The following is a 21,334-nucleotide window of genomic DNA, read 5'->3' as shown; positions in this document are numbered from 1 at the left end:
ATCCACCTGCTCTTGCCTCTCAAGTACTAGGACTAAAGGCGTGCACCACTACCTCCCAGCCATGTACCCCTATTTTTGAAAGGCAGTTTCATGGGTACTCAATTGTTAGGCCATGAACGGCCAGGTCTGTTCTGGGCAGTGCCTTAGCTCCATGTGGGTCCCAGGGCTGCCAACTTCTTCCTGGGAACTAACCCCTGCTGCCAAGTCACGCCTCTAGCCTCCTTGCATCATGGCATATAATAAGCATATGTACCCAGGCCTCCTGATACCCTCAGAGGCAGAGATACTCAGGACACCAGCTATGTGCAGTACTGCAAAATAAATTTATTTGAAGATAAACTGTCTTTTATAAAATGTCAGAGGCAATTTGAGATCTTAGATTTAACTTGTCTCATAAAAAGATTGAACTTCAAGTAGCACAATTTTGTGTCTGTTTTTAATCTGGAACATTCTCTCTGAACAGCCAATTGTTTACACAACACACTAGACATCTGACTCCAGCACCAGTGGACCCGAAGCTGTCAGCTCTGGGGCTGTAGGCCTGACTCAGGAGGACACTCTCCGGCCACTGAGGCATCTAGCTATGACCACAGACTCAGGTCCCGACATCCGAGTCCTTCCCTCCCCTGGCACACTCGAAAATCACAAGAATACAAACCAAGACTGGCTCTCTGCCAAGCAGGGAACAGAACACAGGAGTGAAGGTGCACAGGGTAACCCCCTGATGCCCTCCTGGCAGGCCTGGACAACCAGGAGGGCCGAGCCTCAGCCTTCCCAGGGCCTAACCTAGCTGCCTGGCAGCTGGGAAGAGGAAGGAAGGAGACAGGAGGCGCTAGGGTGTGACAGCTCTTGCCCTCGCCAGCAGGAGCTACGTAATGATCCTGGCAATGGCTTGGAGGGAGGGGAAGTCATCGTCCCGGGCAGCGTGCAGAGCCTGGTGGCTGCTGAGGTCACCGTGTGCCAGTACCTGCTGGCAGGTGGGGCACACACAGCAGTCCAGGTCCAACTGCTGGGTGCTGGTCTGCCACACATTCTTCTTGTTCTTCTTAGACTTGGAGTTAGGAGGCTTCTCACGACTGCGGAAGTCCGTGTGCGCGGACAGCAGCTCCTGCTGTTTGGCCGTGTCTGGTAGGAGCGCCAGCAGCTCACTGAAGATCTTCTGGAAGTTCTCCCCAAGCAGGTCTCGGCAGCTTTTGTAGTACTGAGCCGCAGAGATCATGCCCTGCCACCCAGAGAGCCACAGCCAGTCACTCTCACCCTGGGCAAAGGCAGGCCGGCCTCCCAACTGCTCCCACCTCACCTGTCTGAACTCCCCTGAATGGCTCTTAAACTTGCTGAAGCAGGCCTCATCACTCTGCAGAAAGTCCTTGATGGACTGGATGAGCTGGAGGTTCCTCTCCCGGAAGTTCTCAGGAACTAAGTAGGCTTGTGGTGTGGGTGTTAGCCGGGGTCTGAGGTCAGATAAGGAGGCTTGAGCCTTTAGGGTGGGGCTTAGCTAGTACCCTCCCACCAGCACCCAGTGACCAGTGGCAGAAGGTCAGGCAGCCCACCCCACTTACGCTTTCATGGTGGTGGTGGGACTCGGGACACACGCTGAGTGGGAGCTGGGCAGGAAACTGGAGAAGCCAGGGGGTGGCTTGCTGATGGGAGGCACCAGGCCTGGTGGGAGCGGGGGTGGAGATGGTGTGCCCTTCAAGAGCACCACTGTGTTAAAGCCTGTAGGGTGACAGAAGAACCTCAACGCGGTCCCAAGTGGCCCAGTCTTTCCGAGTGTCCAGCCCCAGTGGGCTGACCTGTCCACATCCAGCCCCCCCACAGCAGGCTCACCACCAGAACCCTCTGGGGTGGGCTCACCACTGTAGGCAACTCCCAGGCCTACAAAGTACTACCAAGTAGTTAACTGCGGCAGCTGAAGGTGGCTCCTGCGTCCATACTGGACACAGCAGCATGCAAATCTCCTCTACAGAACGGGGAGTCAATCTACCACACATTCCCACCTTAGGCTGGCCCCCAGCCTGACACTAGGACTCCGGCAGTTCTCAGAAACCTAAGGAACCCACTGGTATTGGGCACACATACCTGGGGGAGGAGGCATCCTGGGTGGACAAGGGCCTCCAAGTGCTGGGAAGTCTTCCTGTGGTATAGGGCAGGGGAGGGGACCCAGGGGCCTTGGAAGCCCTGGAGGCTCCTTTAGGGTGCTCCTTGCCAGAGCCGGCCCCTCTGAATGTCCATTGACGATGGCTACTGGCACTTCAGCTTTGCTCAAAGGGGGTTCCGGGACCTGCTCAGTCCCAGAGGGCTGTGGGGTGTGATCGGGGGGCAACAGTGGGGATGACGTGGCCCCAGTCTTCTCAGAGCCCACCTTTTTCTTCTTGCCAACCTTGGTGGAACTCTGGTTGGCAGCTGGTGCCAGCAAAGAAGAGACAGCCACTGTCGTGGGCACACTCCGAAGCTCCTGCACAGTAAGGCCACCACCCTCCTCCTCATCCACTGGGGTTGGGCCACCCTTCCGGCCACCCCTGCTCCCCTTCCCTGCCTTCCGGGGAGGCTGGGTGCCACCAACTACAGCCTGGACCCCTGGTGTAGGTGGGTTCCCTTTCTTGCTGCAGCTGCTGTTCCAAGCTGAAATGAGGCTAGATGGGGCATTGCTGGGCTTGGGTACTGAGGAAACCAAGGCAGGGAAGTCCTCTTCCTGGAAGGTGTTCTTGCCCCTGGGAGGATAAGCCAGTGCCAGGCCCACAGAGCCTGGGGTGACCGCTGTGCCGCAGGAAGTGGAGGCACAGAGACTGGGGAAGTCCTCATCCTTGAGTTCAGGGTTAGGCGGTGGGAGGGTGCTGGATCCAGGGAGGGGAGAACTGGTCAGTGGTTCATCGCCAGGACTTGGTCAAATCTGCCCCTGCTATCATAGATACCACACCCTCCTTCCCAGTTCCCAAACATACTTTGATGGGGCAGCCACTGGGCCTGGGCCTGTGGCTGGGAAGGCTTCTTGGCTTATAGGACCGTTGGTTGAGGCTTCCTTGGAGCCTACAGACATGAGATGAGTCCAGGTAAGGCTGTGAGGGTAGGGTAGCCTTGGGGAATAGGAGATGTTGACTAGGAGCTGGCAGCTTTTCCCAAGCCCCGGCAGGGCTGCCATTAGATGGGACTCAGTTACCTGGGCCTTCACCCTGAGCCCGGGGCAGGCGCCGGGAGCCACGGGGCTCCTCAGGGCCCCTGGCTGCTGCTTCCTCTTTCTTGGGCCTGCTGCCCTCTTCCCGGTCCTCAGCCCTGTGAGTCGCCTCTTGCTGTTGAGCAGCCACAGAGGCCCGGATCGCAGCTGCCACTTCTCGGTCTTCTTCTTCCCTAGGATGGAGCAGGGTGGGGGAAGACCTCAGACTAGGCAAGACCCGAAGGCACAGCCTCAGATGGGCAGTGTCTGGGCACATGCTTGCTTTGCAGGTACTTCCTGGCACAACTGCACCCTGCTCCTGATGGCCGTTCCTCCCCCCAGATTCTGCTGTCTCTGGCTAGCAACAGACAAAGAAGTAAGAACGTTCTACTTGCTGAGCAGACACTGTTGCCACCCTCAGGACCCCAGGAACTCTGGCTGGAGCCCACTGACCTCATGCCTATTCCCAGCTTGCCTGCCGGCAGCTGCCACCATGTGGAGGCGGTGCCAGGAGAATGTCAGTGGTATGCAAATCCTCCCACCTCTTGTACCTCCAGCTTCCCCGGCGGTTCTGCTGGGCTCCTCGCCCGCTGGCCCGGCCAGCTCGACCCTGGCGGTTGTACCTGTCCACCTCCTCGTAGTCCTCACCACTGACAACTCCTGTGGTCGGTAGTACATAGCCTGTCATTGTCCCAGATCGACAGAGCAGCAGGACCAAAACCCGCTGTCCAGACCACACTGAGGCCCATTCTGTCTGGAAGGCAGGGGCTTCCCCACCCCCACAGCTTATGATCCCCAAGAATAGGCCGGACGATGCAGAATCCAAACCAGCTATGACTTCTAGAAACTGGTACTCAGTTGGTGCAAGGACAGGGGCCTGGGCCCTACCTTTGGAGATGGGAAATACGGAGAGGGCCTCAGTGAGAGTCTCCTGAGGCAGAGAAGTACCCTAGGGACTCCAGAGCCAAAGATGTAAAACACCAGAGAGGGTGGAAGTGCGCGGGCAAGGAGGCCGGACTCTCGCTAGGCTTAGGTGCTCCAAGCAAGGGGTGGGTGAGGAGACAGGCTGAGCGGATGCCTCCTGTGTTGAGCAGGAGTCTAACCGGGACCTGGGTCTGAGGTCTGGGAAGCAGGTACTCACAGAAGGCCCCAGTACCTAAGCCTGGCTCAGCCTATGGGCACCTAGCTCACCCTCGTTCCGGCGTGAGTGCCGTGGCGCAAAGCTAAACTGGAGGTCAATCTGACGGTTCTGGCGTGCCTCTGCCCGGCTGCGGCTGTGGCAAGCTGTCTTATGAGCCTTGAGGTCGATCTCAGTGCGGAAGGCATGGGTGAACTGCTCAGTGCTGCAACGGCCCTCCTCACATAGGAAGTGCTTCTCCCGGAAGTGCTCACGCAGGTATGCATAATCACTGGCAGACAGAGTCAGCAGAAGCCAGATCATCTACTGCACACCCAGATAACTCCCAGAAGAGCCCTAAGAACAGCACCGCTGCCCTCCCTGCAGCACCCCAGGTCCTGCCCACCTACAGTACTTCCAGGCCCTACCTCTGAAGCAGCCCTGGCCCACCCACCCACCTATAGTAGTCCTGGGCCCCATCCGAGTCACAGAAGTGGCAGAAGTAGTGGTCCCGGCGCAGGTGCTTGAGCAGCTCATCATTGTCCAGGTAACGCTCATCACAGAACTTACAGAGTGGATGTCCCCGATGGGATGTATCATCAGGGTCACCCTGCATGCGGTGCCGAGCCAGGTCCTTGCGTGAGTACCACTTGCGCTCATAGGTGAAGATCTGCAGAGAACATAGGGCTGGGCACAGAGTTGGGGCCCCCAGGTCTCCTGAGTTCACAGTGGAGCATCATGGACACTCTCACAGTGCCAACTCTGACCGAGAGCCCACTGAAGGCTGGAGGATTCTGGCAGCCACTGGGAACCCCTCCTTGCCCAGCCATAGCAACCTAAGGCTCTGTGGGGAACCCCCAGTTTCTGGGGTTCCCCGGGGCAGGCCCCCACCCAGGACGCACCTTGAGGTGCTTGAGGCACAACTTGCAGCAGAAGAGCTCGTGCTGCTTCCGCATGTGCTGCTCCAAGTCCCCGAAGAGGCCGAAGGGTGGCAGGTGGGGGCACCGAGGGCATTCATGCTGCAACAGCTGCCTGGGGAGACACCAGAGCCACCCACCATGCTGGGCTCTAAGTGTTGCTGTCCAGAACAGAGCTGCATGCCAGCCAAGCCCCACCCAGGGAGACGATGACTGCTCACAGGACACGGGACCCAAGCCTGTGGTTCTAGCCCTTTTTGGGGTTTGGGGGACCCTGAACGCATACTCTTGTGTCCCTCAAAAGACTAAAACAGCTAAACTCCCTCATTTCCACTGGCACCCTGGTGGAGAGCAAGGAGCTCCCTGCCTCATCAGATGGGCCTGAGGACACCAGCACCATGTACTCCCATTCCTCATTTTGAGGGCTCACACATATGTAAGGCAGCTGGAGCCCCTGCAGCTGGGGACCCCTCACCTGTATAGTGCAAACACCTTTCCATCTGCAAAATAGATGTCGTATTTCTTCTCATGCTGGAGCTGGTGGATGGGGATCATGGCAAAAGCAGGGAGCTTCTTCCCAAAGACCACCTGGAGAGATAGAGTGGTGAGCAGGGTCTGGATGGGATGGCCAAGGACCAAGCAGAGACAGAAAAGGAGCCCTGAGTGGGCAGCAGCCTGGTTCCATAGATAGCCTAGGCCTCCGCTCTCACCCCAAGCTGCCTAAAGAATATAGAATAGATGTAATACCCAGGCTCTCCACCAGGAGGCAGCCATGCTCCCTGTAGGCCTGGTATCCACTCGGCTCCACCCTAAAGGTACAGAGAACTTTGCTAGGGTGGTGTGGAGTCGGAGGGCATGCACTCTAGAGAACTAGGGAACAGCAAACGTTACACAGCAGCTGTCAGGTGACCTTGTACCACGCCTGGCTACCCTGTTCCCATGATGCCACAGGAGAAAGGGGCTCTCACAAGACTGCCTCTGGATGGACATGACCACTCCAGTCAGAGCCCCATGACTTCTGCTTGTAGGCTGCCTAAATCCCAGGCATGAGCCACACGTATACTACAGCCACTGGAGAAGGGGCCTTAGCAGGTACAGGGCAAGGCTTAGAGACTTTGGGTGCTCTGGGAGAAGGACCTGGACATCTAAGCCTTCCCTGTACGCCCCCCAACACAAACACACACACACGCACACGCACACGCACACGCACACGCACACGCACACGCGCTCTTCTCTCATGAAGTCCTTCAGGGGTCATTTGCAGTGCCAACTCCAGTGACCCTCACTATCACACCTCTGACTCAAGCCCTCACCCAGGTACCTCTTTGCTACTGCGCCCCATAGCTGGCACTGGTCACACACTTCAGCTCAGCTCTGAAAGCAGCTGAGGCCTTTTCAGTACATCCCTGCATTGGGGAAGGTCACACCAAGGTCATCTGTTATGTCTAGACTTAGCCCAGGAGGGTATTTTGAACCAAAATGTACAAAACTTTGGGGCAGCTCAGGAGTGATGAGGAAAAGAGGGCCCACTCACACCCACACCCGCGCGCGCACACATACACATACACATACACACACACACACACACACACACACACACATGCCCCACTCACACACACACACAGTCCCCCCCACCCCACATAGCCCACACATAGGGCCCCAAGCATCAAAACAACTAAAGCTGGTCCTCTGGAGGAGCTGGGGAAGAGTCCAGTTCCACTTTGTCATGATATACTTGGAAATAGCACATAGACATCTACTCCTCTAACTGGCCCTTAATCAAGAGCCAAGGGATGCTCCATGATCCAGCCACACACCCCCAGGGATGGGAACAAGTCAGCAGAGGCCGACAAGCCTCACTGTCAGATCTGGTAAGGCGGGATGCACGTAGGTACCTTGGAGGCAGCTGTGCCCCACAGCATCTTCATTTAGTTTTCTGAGGCAGGGTTTGTAGAACCCAGGCTGGCCAGAAACATTCTATGTTGCCGTAGCTGGCCCTGAATTCTTGAACCTCCCTGCCTCCACCTACCAAGTACTAGGATTATAGGAGTGCATCACCTACCTGGATTAAGACCATCTGGACTTTTGTTTATTTATTTAGACAGTGTCTTAATAAGTAGTCCTGACTAACCTATTAAAAAAAAAAAAAAAAAAAAAAAAAAAGCCGGGCGGTGGTGGCTTTTATCCAAACATTGGGAAGGCAGAGGCAAGTGAATCTCTGAGAGTTGGAGGCTAGCCTGGTCTACAGAGCAAGTTCCATGGCAGCCAGGGTTGTAACACAGAGAACCCTATCTTAAAAAACAATCTTGCCTCTGCTTTCAAAATGTCCAAATTACAGGCATGTGCTTCCATACCAGGCTTAAAGGCCACCCTTAAATGGCAGCCACAGCTGTGCCCTCCTTAAAGGCAAACCAATCACGGGGGGGTGGGGGGGTGGGGGGGGGGTGGTGTTCCTCACATGGGCTATGTTGCCCCCTCCACAGTCCAGCTTTCTTGCTCCCTGGAAGCTCCTTTCCAGGTCCCAAATATGGACAAACTCCCTAGACTCAGGTTTCTTTGCAAGCATTCTAGGGGCAGGCTCACACTGAGCTGTGCTTCCTAACTATTCCCTAGGTTGCCTCTCCACTCCAGATCCAAAGGGAGCTTAGGTTGCCAGCCCATTGGTGGTGCACACCTTTAATCTCAGTGCTCGGAGAGACAGAGAAGTTGGCGGATCTCTGAGTTTGAGGCCTGGCCTACAGAGCAAGTTCCAGAACAGCCAGGGCTACAGAGAAACCCTGTCTTGAAAAACCAAAAAAAAAAAAAAAAAAGAGCTCAGGGCTATGAACCACGCAGAATGCTGGTAGAAACAAAGCTTGAACTCTCCTGAACACAAGCAAACAGGCATCAGGCACAGCCATACCCCCTTAGCTCCTCCAGGGCAGGCAGAAGAGCAGTCTGAGGAAACTCCCTGAAGCTGCCAAAAAGCATCCAAGCCCAACAGACGTAGCGGAGGATCAACTTCCTTCCCTAAAGGAAGCAGCGCCAGGGACGCCCCCGTCCCTGCCACTAGCTCCAGGGACCTCTCTCAGCTGTGCACTTGAATGTACTCTTCGTGGTATCTCAGAGGCGGGAGATAGCACACATCCTGCAATGAGTAGGACCAGAAGCCAAACAGAGTTCCTTACCAAGGGCCTGCTGGGAACCAGAGGACTGGGAGAGTACAAGGGAACCAGACCCCCACTTTACCTTCCGCCACGCAGGCTGAGAACCAAAACCATGATATCAGCTGCAGGCAGAGGTGATGTCAAGGGGCAGCCGAGCCAAGCCTGAATGGGGAGTGGGATGGGGATCTGCCAAGTGGAAACAGAGGGCCATCAGGGTCCAGGTGGACCAATCTGGTGGAGGTGGTCTAACCTGCACACACCTGCGTCAGGCTGAGAGGCATGCAAGGAGACACAGGATTGGTTTGAGAAGTGAATGGAAATACAGAAAAGGCTTAGGAAAGGGTTCATGGGCAGGGCAGGCCAAAGGCTAGGTGTGTTGAGTCTGAAGTCAGTAAACCTGGAGCTCTAGACAGAAAAAAAAAGTGCCCCTCTTCAGGCAAAGACCAAGATTGTTCATCTAGACTGCCTGGGTAGGTGATGGAAGAGCAAGGCGTCCTGGAACATTTGCAGCAGAGGGTAAGGCAGGAGTCCAACTAGAAGACCCTCCCTTCCTGGAGACATTCCCGTGAGGCTAGGTGGGGACAAAGGGTCTGCCTGGGCTGTAAAGGGACAAAAACAAGGAGCTAGGGAGAGAAGAGTCCCAGAAAAAGGGTAACGATCTGAGGAGAAAGCTTAGGCCAGGTCTGAGTGTGAGGCTGGACTGAGGAGCCCTGGGTGGGCTAGGCAGCACAGGACCCAGAGGGTCAGGCAGGGATGCTTCTGAATCAGCCGTGTGGGGTTGGCAGCCCAGTCCCAGAGGAGACTGAGGGGGTGGGAAGCTTGCTCAGCTGGTGTCTGCCTGGGGACCTTGCTACTCCTTACTTCCAACATGCAACATGTGCTCTGTCGGGGACTATTGGGGTGCGCAGCAGTGCTCAATAAAGAGTAGATAAAGCCGGGCGGTGGTGGCTCAGGCCTTTAATCCCAACACTTGGGAAGCAGAGGCAGGCAGATCTCTGAGCTTGAGGCCAGCCTGGTCTACAGAGCTGGTTCCAGGACAAAGAAATGCTGTCTGGAAACCCACCCCCAAAAAGACAGGTGGGACATCATGCATCAAGAGTGTACAATGGGGGCTGGAGAGATGGCTCAGAGGTTAAGAGCACTGACTGCTCTTCCAGGGGTCCTGAGTTCAATTCCCAGCAACCACATGGCGGCTCACAACCATCTGTAATGAGATCTGGCGCCCTCTTCTGGCCTGCAGACATGCAGACAGAACACTGTATACATAAAAAATAAATAAATCTTAAAAAAAAAAAAAGAGTGTACAATGGGGAAGTGGGGGGGGGTCTGGAAAGATGGCTCAGTGGTTAAGAGAGCTTGCTTCTCTTCTAGAGAACTTGGGTTTAGTTCACAGCACCCACATACAGGCTTACAACCATTTGTAACTCCAGTTCTAGAGGATCCAACATCTTCTTCTGGAAGAACAGGCATGCATACACATAAAAGAAAAATAAATCTTTTAATTAAAATATTGCTCACAGATGACAGAAATGGATGTTGGATCTCCTGGTGGGAGTCCAACTGACAGGAGCAGAGATGACTTCAGAACGACCAGGATCACCAGGCATAGTGGTACTGACATTTAATCTCAGCACTCAGGAGACAGGGACAGGTAGATCTCTGTGAGTTCCAGGCTAGCCTGTGCATATAGTGAGACTGTCCAAAGAAATGAAGGGGGAGTGGGAAGGACCACAGACGACAGCATTCACAACAGCAAAATAACAATGAGTCATCAGGTACTGCCTGCTGACCTGGGCCTTGGAGTAATCCTGGGAAGGCCTTCCGCATTCCCCACCCACTTCCGGCTTGTGGGTGGGGGTGTGGCCTGTACAGAGACATGCCGATGGAGAGCAACAGGATAAAGAAAAAGGCTGTAGAGAGATGTGTCCAGAGGAATACAAGAAGCTCCTAAAGGCTTGATCACCAGGGTATGCTGGTGTCTCTCTCTCTCCAGTGCTGAAGACTGGACACAAGGCTCTCCACCACGCAGCACTGAATCAGTTTTGTCCACCACCTCCTCAGCCTCACACCAGATGTCAGCCCACCTAAGCTGCTGTGCTGAAAAGTCTGGATTGCCCTGGTTCTTCACCAGACGCAACTTCAAAGTTGTCCACTGTCTCTCCCTGCTACACCTAGACCCCACTCCAGTCTGTACATGGAGGCTGAAGGCTTACAGAATCACCCAGCAAAGCTGGTGAGTTCCACACGACTTCTGTTTTTTGTTTGTTTGTTTTGTTTTTTCGAGACAGGGTTTCTCTGTGTAGCTCTGGCTGGCCTCAAACTTGGAGATCCACCTGCCTCTGCCTCCCGAAATAAAGGCTCCATACAACATCTTAACACACATCCCTCCTAATTTTCACTTAGTCCTATTAAGGGCAGGGAAGGGCAGAGTTCAGGGACTAAGGGTCACTGTGGGATTCTGGGTATGAACACAAGAATACTCAGGGTAATGCAGGACTCAGGAAGGGACGAGGGAGAAGCGGCAAGGCTACAGGTGAAGAAAGCAGGGTGAATGGAGAGGCTGAGCTGGGCAGCATCACCTCACCCAACTCCCCAAGAACTCTTGCTGCCCAACATGGTGCTGCAAGCCCAAGTGGAAGCCCAGGATTGGCCAGGGGCGCCCAGTGCCAAACCACACCCCAGCCAAGGCAAGCCGACAGCTCCTGTCAGCAGCCCCCGCCACACAGCTCTTAGAGGGCGTGGGACCCACATGGAATGAGGGAGGGCAAACACAGGTTGCAGCTGACATACGTGTGTTCACTCACTTCCTGAATGAGATCCAAAGCCCAGGCTAGGACTACATATGTAAAGGCCTCCAAAATGTCTTCCTTCCTAGAAGGAAGCTAAAGGTGTGCTGAAAAACCCTAGTGTTTGACTTTTCCATCAGTATATGCAAGGCTGGCCAGCAAAGCAAGCTCCAGCAAGGCCCTCAGGGTAGGCCACCAACCAAAGGCTTCCTGGAATGTTTCTGAACCCCAGATTTCACCCAGTAGGGTATGGCTCCTTCCACCACATTACGGACTGACTTCTTCCAGTTGCTCTCTCCAGTATGACATAGAAAGATGTTTAGGGAATGCTCAAGGATTTCAGCTGACTCCTTTGACATAAATACTAAGAAAGAAAAGCAGGGCGTAGTGGCACACACCCTTAATCCCAGCACTTGGGAGGCAGAGGTAGGTGGATCTATCTCTGAGTTCAAGGCCAGCCTGGTCTACAGAGTGAGTTCCAGGATAGCCAGAGCTACATAGTAAGACCCCATCTTGAAACAAAACAAAACAGAAACAGAAACACATGTGAAACATGGTGGCGCACTGCCTTTAATCCCAACACTCTCAGGAGTCAGACACAGGTAGATCTCTAGTTTTGAGGCCAAACATGGTCAACATAACAAGTTCCAGGCCAGCCAGGACTACATAGTTGAGACCCTGTCTCAAAAAGAAAGAGCCAGGGCAGAACTCAAATCAAAAATGTGAAGGCAGAAACTGAAGTAGAAGCCGGGTGGTGGTGGCACACCATTCAGAAGGCAGGCAGAATGATCTCTGAGTTTGAGGCCAGCTTGGTCTACAGAGCTAGTTCCAGGGCAGACAAAGCTATACAAAGAAACCCTGTCTCGAAGAAAAGAGAGAGAGAGAGAGAGAGAAATGAAAGCAAAAGAAAAACCTATTTCTTGGCATTATTGTTATCTCTGCATCCCTTCTAAGAACAGGAAAGCGAGATTCCCCGGCAGACAGCACTAGCCAAAGCCTTCCATGAACCAACCAAGGTAATTTCACAATGCTGGAAGCAAACAGATCTCTAAGAGCAGCAAACCAAAGGAAGTCCAGCTGGACACTCCCCACCAACAGCTGGCATTGCTGGAGTGTGGGGGAACGCTCCACGCGCCCTCTGACCCCCTCAGGGGTTTCCAAGTCTAGACAACAAGAAACATCCCCTTCCCTCCACTCTGGAAGGAAACCCCAAAACTAGAACTAGTATGGAGGAGGAAAACTTTCTAACACTGTAGACCGCCAAGCACCTGGGAATCAAGTCCTGGTATCACCTCCACTCTACAAATGGAAACACTGTCTCGGGAGCTGACCGGTGGGGCCCAGAAGTCCAACTAGTCTGGTAATGCCCAATTGAACCTTTTTTTTTTTTCTTTTTTTTCTTTTTTTAAACAGAACAGCCAGTTTCCAGGATAGACAGTCCCTGGAGGTTCCCCCTGGCTGTCTCCTCCACCTCGGTGACGATCCCGAAAAAATGAGCACTAGCACACAAGAGGGCTCTCGACCTGACCCTGCCCTTCCCGCCGAGGGTCACAGGGGAAAGTACCCAGGCTGAGAGTTCCCACAGGCATCGCTCCTCCTCCCTCGACCCAACCGCCTCTGGCTTCCCCAGTCCCAGGAGGCCAGGCAATCGCATGCCGCTCGGACCGACCACCGGGCCTCCGGCGGGCGCGGCCAGGCCGCGGCCGGACACCGAGCAGGCAAAGCCATCAGGAGCCCGTCCGCCCCGCGCCCCGCCGCGCGCCCCGCCGGCGTACCTGGCGCAGCTCCTCGCGGCACACGGCGCAGTAGCGCTGCTCGCACAGCACCCGCATCTTGGTTGAGCACCGGTAGCACACCGGGTGATCGCAGCGGCCCAGCGCCGTAGCCTCCAGGTCGCCGCAGCACAGCACGCAGCTCCCGCCGCCCCGCTCGGGCGCTGCCACCGCCTCCAGAGCCGCGCGCCGCCCCTCGGGGCCCGCCGCCGCCGCCGCCGCCATGGCCGGGCTCCGGCCCCCTCCCGGCCGGCGCGGCACGGCGCGACCTGGCTCCCGGCAGGCCCGCCCCTTCCGTCGACGTCACTGCCCCTCCCGGCAACCGCCCCGCCTGGCGGAAGTGCGCACTGCGACTTCCTCCCGGGCCTGGTGCGATCCAGAACGGGGATCGGTTCCAGGCCTTCTGCCTTGTGACTCCTCCTAAAACCTTCCTGGTCTTTCAGCTGCTGGGTCTCTTCTCCTTCCCCGGCTGTAGTTCTAGAGACGCCGCAGGAAGCACAGGGCATCCAGTATTTCCCATAAACCACGAAGGCTAAGTATCGCACAAACACTCATGGGCCATACTTGGGCGCATTATATTCATATCTGAAATGCAAATTTAACTGGAGACTTACCTACCATGCACGAGGCTCTGGGTTCCATTCCCAGCACAAAATACATATATAAGTAATTAAGCTGGTAATGAATGGATCCAGCAACCTTTTCAGGACCCTGTCTTTCTATAGCCTGGGACGCAAGCCTCCGCCACTGCTCTAGTAAGCTGCAAATCCTTGTCAGGAAAGATGTCATCCAAGTATTCTCACCCAGTCCTGCTAGACAAGAGACCTCGTGTTCTTTTGGTGTAGGGCACACCCAGCCTGGCATAGTACCTAGAACTATGGACGCACCGAGAGGTACTTGAATGGCTAGTGGTGAACATTCGGCTTCAAGTCTCTGCATCTGTTGTGATGAAGTAAGATGGGTTCAAATCTGAACCTTTCTAGAAAGAGGCAGTATATTGTGTGGGAGGGGGTATGTGTGTGCCTGTAGCTAGAATCAGAGAGATACGGGCTTGAACTCCCAAGTACTTACGTGCTTGTGAACTTAGTTGGTCCACTGAAGCCTATAACTTCCTCATTTGTAAAACTGGGGTCACCATACCAGTTAACTAAAGTGAACTGGGCTACATACAATTGCCATCTTCAGACAGATGAGGGGATTTATCTCTCCCTAGGCAACTGGACAGATGTTGAGTACTGTTAAAGTCTGTTGAAATGAAGTCTGGCAGTGCTGGTGCACACCTTTAATCCCATCACTTGAGAGGCAGGGGCAGGCAGATCTCTGTGAGTTTGAGGCCAGCCTGGTCTACAGATTGAGTTCCAGGACAGCCAAGGCTACACAGAAAAGCCTGTTAAAATGACTGGATATGGTCACACACACTTTTAATTCCACTACTCATAGGTAGAGCTAGGCATATCTCTGTGAGTTTGAGGCCAGCCTGGTCTACATAAAGAGTTCCAGGGCAGCCAATGCTACATGGTGAGACACTGTCTCAAAAAAAAAAAAAAAAAAAAAAAAAAAAAAAATCCCGGCAGAGACATTCAGACCCAGCGGCGGCCCACAGAGGTACACAGGCCCGGCGGTAGAGACAAGCAGACACAGGTAGGCCTGCGGTGGCCTGTGGAGGTAGACGGGCCCAGCAGCAGCCCTCTGAGGTAAACGGGCCCGACGGCAGCGGCCGACAGGGATATTCAGGCCCGGCGGCAGCCGGCAGAGACATTCAGGCCCAGTGGCGGCCCACAGAGGTAGACAGGCCCGGCGGCAGAGACAAGCAGACGCAGGTAGGCCTGCGGCGGGGGCCCGTAGAGGTAGACGGGCCCAGCGGTGGCAGCCGACAGGGATACTCAGACCCGGCGGCAGCCGGCAGAGACATTCAGGCCCAGCGGCAGCCCACAGAGGTAGACGGGCCCAGCGGCGGCCTGCTGAGGTAAACGGACCCGGCAGCAGCGGCCGACAGGGACATTCAGGCCCGGCGGCAGCCGGCAGAGACATTTAGGCCCAGCGGCGGCCCACAGGGGTAGACAGGCCCAGCGGCAGAGACAAGCAGACGCAGGTAGGCCTGTGGCGGCGGCCTGTGGAGGTAGACAGGCCCAGCAGCGGCCCGCTGAGGTAAACGGGCCCGGCGGCAGCGGCCGACAGGGACATTCAGTCCCGGCTGCAGCCTGCAGAGACATTCAGGCTCGGTGGCGGCCTCCAGAGGCAGACAGGCCCAGCGGCAGCTGACAGGGACATACAGGCCCGGTGGCGGACTGCAGAGGTAAACAGGCCCAGGGACGGAGACAAGCAGACGCAGCTTGGAACAGGGACGCCCCTAACCCCAACATCTGGGGAAGAAGCTATCTCGGTGGGTCAGAACCAGAACGAATCTGAACACTCCGTCTGAGAACAACCCAGGGCCCAGCTGCTGATCCTGTGAAACCCAACAATTTGGAGGTGTTGGTGAGACTACCCTGCTCAGCTGAAACCCATCTGGGAGAGGATTCAGATGCCTACAGCTTAAAGTCTGAGGAATCAAGATCAGCTGAGGAGTTGACAAATGAACAAAACGTGACCTGGGAACACAGAAGAAGGCGCTACCCAGACACCAAACCAGATCACCAGAATCATAAGTATATAATTCACCGATCGAAATCAGCTGCCCCTGAAGAAATAGCCCAATAGCACCAATTTAACCAAGAACCACTACTAAACCAAGACTAAAAATTAGAACAAGAGAGGCACTCTCAGACACAGACACCACCTGCACCTCACAGAGGAAGAGATGAGTAGACGCCAGTGCAAAAATACAGGCAACAACATAAAGACCTATATGGCAACATCAGAACCTAGTGATTCTACACCTGCAAGACCTAAACATACCATGACAGAAGAAACAGAAGAAATCAACCCTAAAAATGACATTAAGAAGATGATAGAGGCCCTTAAAGAAGAAATAAAACATTCCCTCAATGAGGAAATAAAAACTTTCCTTAAAGAGGAATTGAAAAACTACCTTAAAGAGGAAATAAAAACTTTCCTTAAAGAGGAAATAAAAAACTCCCTTAAAGAGGAAATAAAAACTTCCCTTAAAGAGGAAATGAAAAACTCCATTAAAGAGGAAATAAAAAACTCCCTTAAAGAAATGGAAGAAAAAACGAACAAAAAATGGGAAGAAATCAAATCAAGCCAAGAAAAAGCAATTAAACAGATGAAAGAAACATTCCAAGATCTGAAAAATGAATTTGAGACAATAAAGAAAACACATGCTGAGGGAATGCTGGAAATAGAAACCCTGACAAAACGAACAGGAACTACAGAAACAAGCATAACCAACCGATTGCAAGAAATGGAACAGAGAATCTCTGACGCTGAAGACATGATAGAGAAAATAGATTCGTCAGTCAAAGAAAACAATAAAGACAAAAAAGTCCTAACACAAAACGTCCAGGAAATTTGGGACACCATGAAAAGACCAAACCTAAGAATAATAGGGATAGAAGAAGGAGAAGAATACCAACTCAAAGGCACAGAAAATATATTCAACAAAATCATAGAAGAAAACTTTCCTAACCTAAAGAAAGAAATACCTATGAAGATACAAGAAGCTTACAGAACACCGAATAGGCTGGATCCAAAAAAAAAGTCCCCTCGCCACATAATAATCAAAACACTAAACACACAGAATAAAGAAAAAATATTAAGAGCTGCAAAGGAAAAGGACCAAGTAACATATAAAGGCAAACCCATCAGAATAACACCAGACTACTCAATAGAGACTATGAAAGCTAGAAGATCATGGACAAACCTCATGCAGACACTAAGAGACCACGGATGCCAACCCAGACTATTATACCCAGCAAAACTCTCAATCACCATAGGCGGAGTAAACAAAATATTCCAGGATAAAACCAGATTTAATCAATACCTGTCCACAAACCCAGCCCTACAGAAAGCACTAGAAGGGAAAATTCAACCCAAAGAAGCTAAACACATCCATGAAAAATCAAGCAATAGATAATCCTACACCAACATACACCACAGAAGGACAACACAACACAACCAAAAAAATAACAGGAATTAACAATCACTGGTCATTAATATCCATCAATATCAATGGTCTCAACTCACCTATAAAAAGACACAGGCTAACAGAATGGATAAGAAAACAGGACCCATCCATATGCTGCATACAAGAAACACACCTTAACTCCAAAGACAGACACCACCTCCGAGTAAAGGGCTGGGAAAAGGTTTTCCAAGCAAATGGACCTAAGAAACAAGCTGGTGTAGCTATCCTAATATCTAATAAAATAGACTTCAAACTAAAATCAATCAAAAGAGACCAGGATGGACATTACATATTCATCACGGGAAAAATCCACCAAGATGAAGTCTCGATTCTAAACATTTATGCTCCAAATACAAAAGCACCCACATTCATAAAAGAAACACTACTAAAGTTTAAAACGCACATCAAACCCCACACATTAGTAGTGGGAGATTTTAACACACCACTCTCACCAAAAGATAGATCTACCAGACTGAAACTTAACAAAGAAATAAAGGACCTAACAGATGTTATGACTCAAATGGACCTAATAGATATCTACAGAATATTCCATCCTAACACAAAAGAATATACCTTCTTCTCAGCACCCCATGGAACCTTCTCAAAAATTGACCACATGCTTGGACACAAAACAAATCTCAACAGATACAAAAAAATTGGAATAACCTCCTGTATCTTATCAGACCACCATGCCTTAAAATTAGAACTCAATAACAACAAAAATTATAGAAAACCCACAAACTCATGGAAACTGAATAATGCCCACCTGAAACATCAATGGGTCAAGGAAGAAATAAAGACAGAAATTAAAGAGTTCCTAGAATTCAATGAAAATGAAAGTACAACATACCCAAACTTATGGGACACTATGAAAGCAGTGCTAAGAGGAAAATTCATAGCTCTAAATGCACACATAAAGAAGATGGAGCAATCCCATACCAAGGAATTAACAGCACAACTGAAAGCTCTAGAACAAAAAGAAACAAACTCACCCAGGAGAAATAGACGCCAGGAAATAATCAAATTGAGGGCTGAAATCAACGAAATAGAAAACAAGAGAACAATACAAAAAATCAATGAAACAAAGAGTTGGTTCTTTGAAAAAATCAACAAGATAGACAAACCACTAGCCAAATTAACCAAAAGGCAAAGAGAGAGCACCCAAATTCACAAAATCAGAAATGAAAAGGGAGACATAACAACAGACAATGAGGAAATCCAGAGAATCATCAGATCATACTTCAAAAACCTGTACTCCACAAAAATGGAAAACCAGGAAGAAATGGACAATTTTCTGGATAAATACCAAATACCAAAATTAAATCAAGACCAGATAAACCATTTAAATAGACCAATAACCCCTAAAGAAATAGAAACAGTCATCAAAAGTCTCCCAACTAAAAAAAGCCCAGGACCAGATGGTTTCAGTGCAGAATTCTACCAGACTTTCAAAGTAGAACTAATACCAATCCTCTTCAAAGTGTTCCACACAATAGAAACAGAAGGAACACTACCAAACTCTTTTTATGAGGCTACAATTACCCTGATACCCAAACCACACAAAGATGCAACAAAGAAAGAGAACTACAGACCAATCTCCCTCATGAACATTGATGCAAAAATACTCAACAAAATATTGGCAAACCGAATCCAAGAATACATCAAAACAATCATCCATCACGACCAAGTAGGATTCATCCCAGGGATGCAAGGATGGTTCAACATACGGAAATCAGTCAATGTAATACACCATATAAACAAACTGAAAGAAAAAAACCACATGATCATCTCCCTAGATGCTGAAAAAGCCTTTGACAAAATCCAACACCCCTTCATGATAAAGGTCTTAGAAAGAATAGGAATACAAGGAACATTTCTAAACATAATAAAAGCAATTTATAGCAAGCCAACAGCAAACATCAAATTAAATGGAGAGAAACTCAAAGCGATACCACTAAATTCAGGAACAAGACAAGGCTGTCCACTCTCTCCATATTTATTCAATATAGTACTAGAAGTTCTAGCTAGAGCAATAAGACAAGAAAAGGAGATCAAAGGGATACAAATTGGCAAGGAAGAAGTCAAACTTTCACTATTTGCAGATGATATGATAGTATACATAAGTGACCCCAAAAACTCTACCAGGGAACTTCTACAGCTGATAAACTCCTTCAGTAAAGTGGCAGGATACAAGATCAACTCAAAAAAATCAGTAGCCCTCCTATACACAAATGATAAAAGGGCTGAGAAAGAAGTCAGAGAAACATCACCCTTTACAATAGCCACAAATAATATAAAATACCTTGGGATAACACTAACTAAACAAGTGAAAGACCTTTTTGATAAGAACTTTAAATCTCTAAAGAAAGAAATTGAAGAAGATATCAGAAAATGGAAGGATCTCCCATGCTCATGGGTAGGTAGGATTAACATAGTAAAAATGGCAATCTTACCAAAAGCAATCTACAGATTCAATGCAATCCCCATCAAAATCCCAACACAATTCTTCACAGACTTGGAAAGAAAAATACTCAACTTTATATGGAAAAACAAAAGACCCAGGATAGCTAAAAGAATCCTATATGATAAAGCAACCCTTGGAGGCATCACCATCCCGGACCTCAAACTCTACTATAGAGCCATAGTAATAAAAACAGCTTGGTACTGGTATAAAAACAGACATACGGACCAATGGAATCGAATTGAAGACCCTGACATTAATCCATGCACATATGAACACCTGGTTTTTGACAAAGGAGCCAAAACTATACAATGGAACAAAGAAAGTATCTTCAACAAATGGTGCTGGCATAACTGGATGTCAATATGTAAAAGATTACAAATAGATCCATATCTGTCACCATGCACAAAACTCAAGTCCAAGTGGATCAAAGACCTAAACATAAATCCAGTTACACTAAACTTAATAGAAAAGAAAATAGGAAGCACTCTTGAACGCATTGGCACTGGAGACCATTTCCTAAATAAAACACCGACAGCACAGACCCTGAGCACAACCATTAATAAATGGGACCTCTCAAAACTGAGAAGCTTTTGCAGGGCAAAAGACACAGTCAATAAGACAAAAAGACAGCCAACAGATTGGGAAAAGATCTTCACCAACCCCACATCTGACAGAGGATTGATCTCCACAGTATATAAAGAACTCAAGAAACTAGACATCAAAATACTGAACAGTCCAATTAAAAAATGGGCTAAAGAGCTAAACAGAGAATTCACAAAACAAGAACTACAAATGGCTGAAAGACATTTAAAGAAATGCTCAACATCCTTAATCATCAGAGAAATGCAAATCAAAACAACTCTGAGATACCACCTTACACCTGTTAGAATGGCTAAGATCAAAAACACCAATGACAACCAATGTTGGAGAGGATGTGGAGCAAAGGGAACACTCCTCCACTGTTGGTGGGAATGTAAACTTGTACAACCACTGTGGAAATCAGTATGGCGGTTTCTCAGAAAATTAGGAATCGAACTACCTCAAGACCCAGCCATACCACTCTTGGGCATATACCCAAAGAATGCTGATACATACCATAAAGATACATGCTCATCTATGTTCATAGCAGCACTATTTGTAATAGCCAGAACCTGGAAACAGCCTAGATGCCCATCAACGGAAGAATGGATGAAAAAAATGTGGTACATATACACAATGGAGTACTACTCAGCAGAGAAAAACAATGAAAGCATGAAATTTGCAGGCAAATGGATGGAACTAGAAAAAATCATCCTGAGTGAGGTAACCCAAACCCAGAAAGACAGTTATGGTATGTACTCACTCATTGGTGGATTCTAGATATAAAATGAACAATCAGACCACAACCCATAGAACCATAAAGGCTATATATATATATAGCATGGAGGTCCCTAGGACGACTGTGGCATATAATAAATTTCAGTTTTACTCAATTATTGAAAAAAAATAGCCAAATGAATAGAAACACATGAACTATGAACCAAAGGCTGAGGGGCTCCCAGCTGGATCAGGCCCTCTGAATAGGTGAGACAGTTGATTGGCTTGATCAGTTTGGGAGGCATCTAGGCAGTGGGACCAAGTCCTGTGCTCAATGCATGAATTGGCTGTTTGAAACCAGGAACTTATGCTGGGACACTTGGCTTAGTCTGGGAGGAAGGGACTGGACCTCCCTGGACTGAGTCTACCAAGTTGATCACAGTCCTCGGGGAGGACTTGTCCTGGAGGAGGTGGGAATGGAGGGTGGGCTGGGAGTAAGGGGAGGGTGTGGGAGGGGGGAGAATAGGGGAACCCATGGCTGATATGTAGAATTGAATGGTATTGTAAAATAAAAAATATATATCACAAAAAAAAAAAA

The 21,334-nt window shown here is 50.4% G+C and overlaps 1 protein-coding gene across 3 annotated transcripts; it reads right to left on the bottom strand.

The window, feature by feature from the left end:
• Positions 1-304: 304 nt before the first annotated feature.
• Znf598 (zinc finger protein 598, E3 ubiquitin ligase) lies at positions 305-13,179 on the bottom strand. 3 transcript variants are annotated; one of them, XM_028853893.1, is made up of 12 exons: positions 12,893-13,179; positions 5,661-5,773; positions 5,171-5,300; positions 4,727-4,938; positions 4,343-4,560; positions 3,694-3,811; positions 3,158-3,345; positions 2,943-3,027; positions 2,080-2,834; positions 1,560-1,716; positions 1,301-1,451; positions 305-1,222 (listed from the first exon to the last, which is right to left on the bottom strand). In XM_028853893.1, the coding sequence occupies exons 1-12, from the start codon at positions 13,112-13,114 to the stop codon at positions 869-871; spliced, it is 2,703 nt and encodes a 900-aa protein (XP_028709726.1). In that variant the 5' UTR covers positions 13,115-13,179; the 3' UTR covers positions 305-868. The 3 variants fall into 3 exon arrangements, with proteins under 3 accessions (XP_028709726.1, XP_028709727.1, XP_037056505.1); XM_028853894.1 differs by having other exon boundaries at positions 3,703-3,811; XM_037200610.1 differs by lacking the exon at positions 12,893-13,179 and having other exon boundaries at positions 376-1,222; positions 5,171-5,296; positions 5,661-5,726.
• Positions 13,180-21,334: the final 8,155 nt, after the last annotated feature.

The sequence above is a fragment of the Peromyscus leucopus genome, chromosome 8b, assembly GCF_004664715.2.
Source record: "Peromyscus leucopus breed LL Stock chromosome 8b, UCI_PerLeu_2.1, whole genome shotgun sequence".
Classification (NCBI taxonomy): domain Eukaryota; kingdom Metazoa; phylum Chordata; class Mammalia; order Rodentia; family Cricetidae; genus Peromyscus; species Peromyscus leucopus.
Note: the sequence above shows the minus strand (reverse complement) of the source record. Positions and strands in the feature narration are given on the sequence as shown.

Coding starts and splice junctions, on each gene's coding strand:
- Znf598 (XM_028853893.1), bottom strand. CDS start 13,114: ATGGCGGCGGCGGCGGCGGCGGGCCCCGAGGGGCGGCGCGCGGCTCTG. Junction 5,774..12,892: donor GCCGCGAGGAGCTGCGCCAG/GTACGCCGGCGG, acceptor CTATCTCTCCAG/GTGGTCTTTGGGAAGAAGCT. Junction 3,812..4,342: donor GCACTCACGCCGGAACGAGG/GTGAGCTAGGTG, acceptor TACCGACCACAG/GAGTTGTCAGTGGTGAGGAC.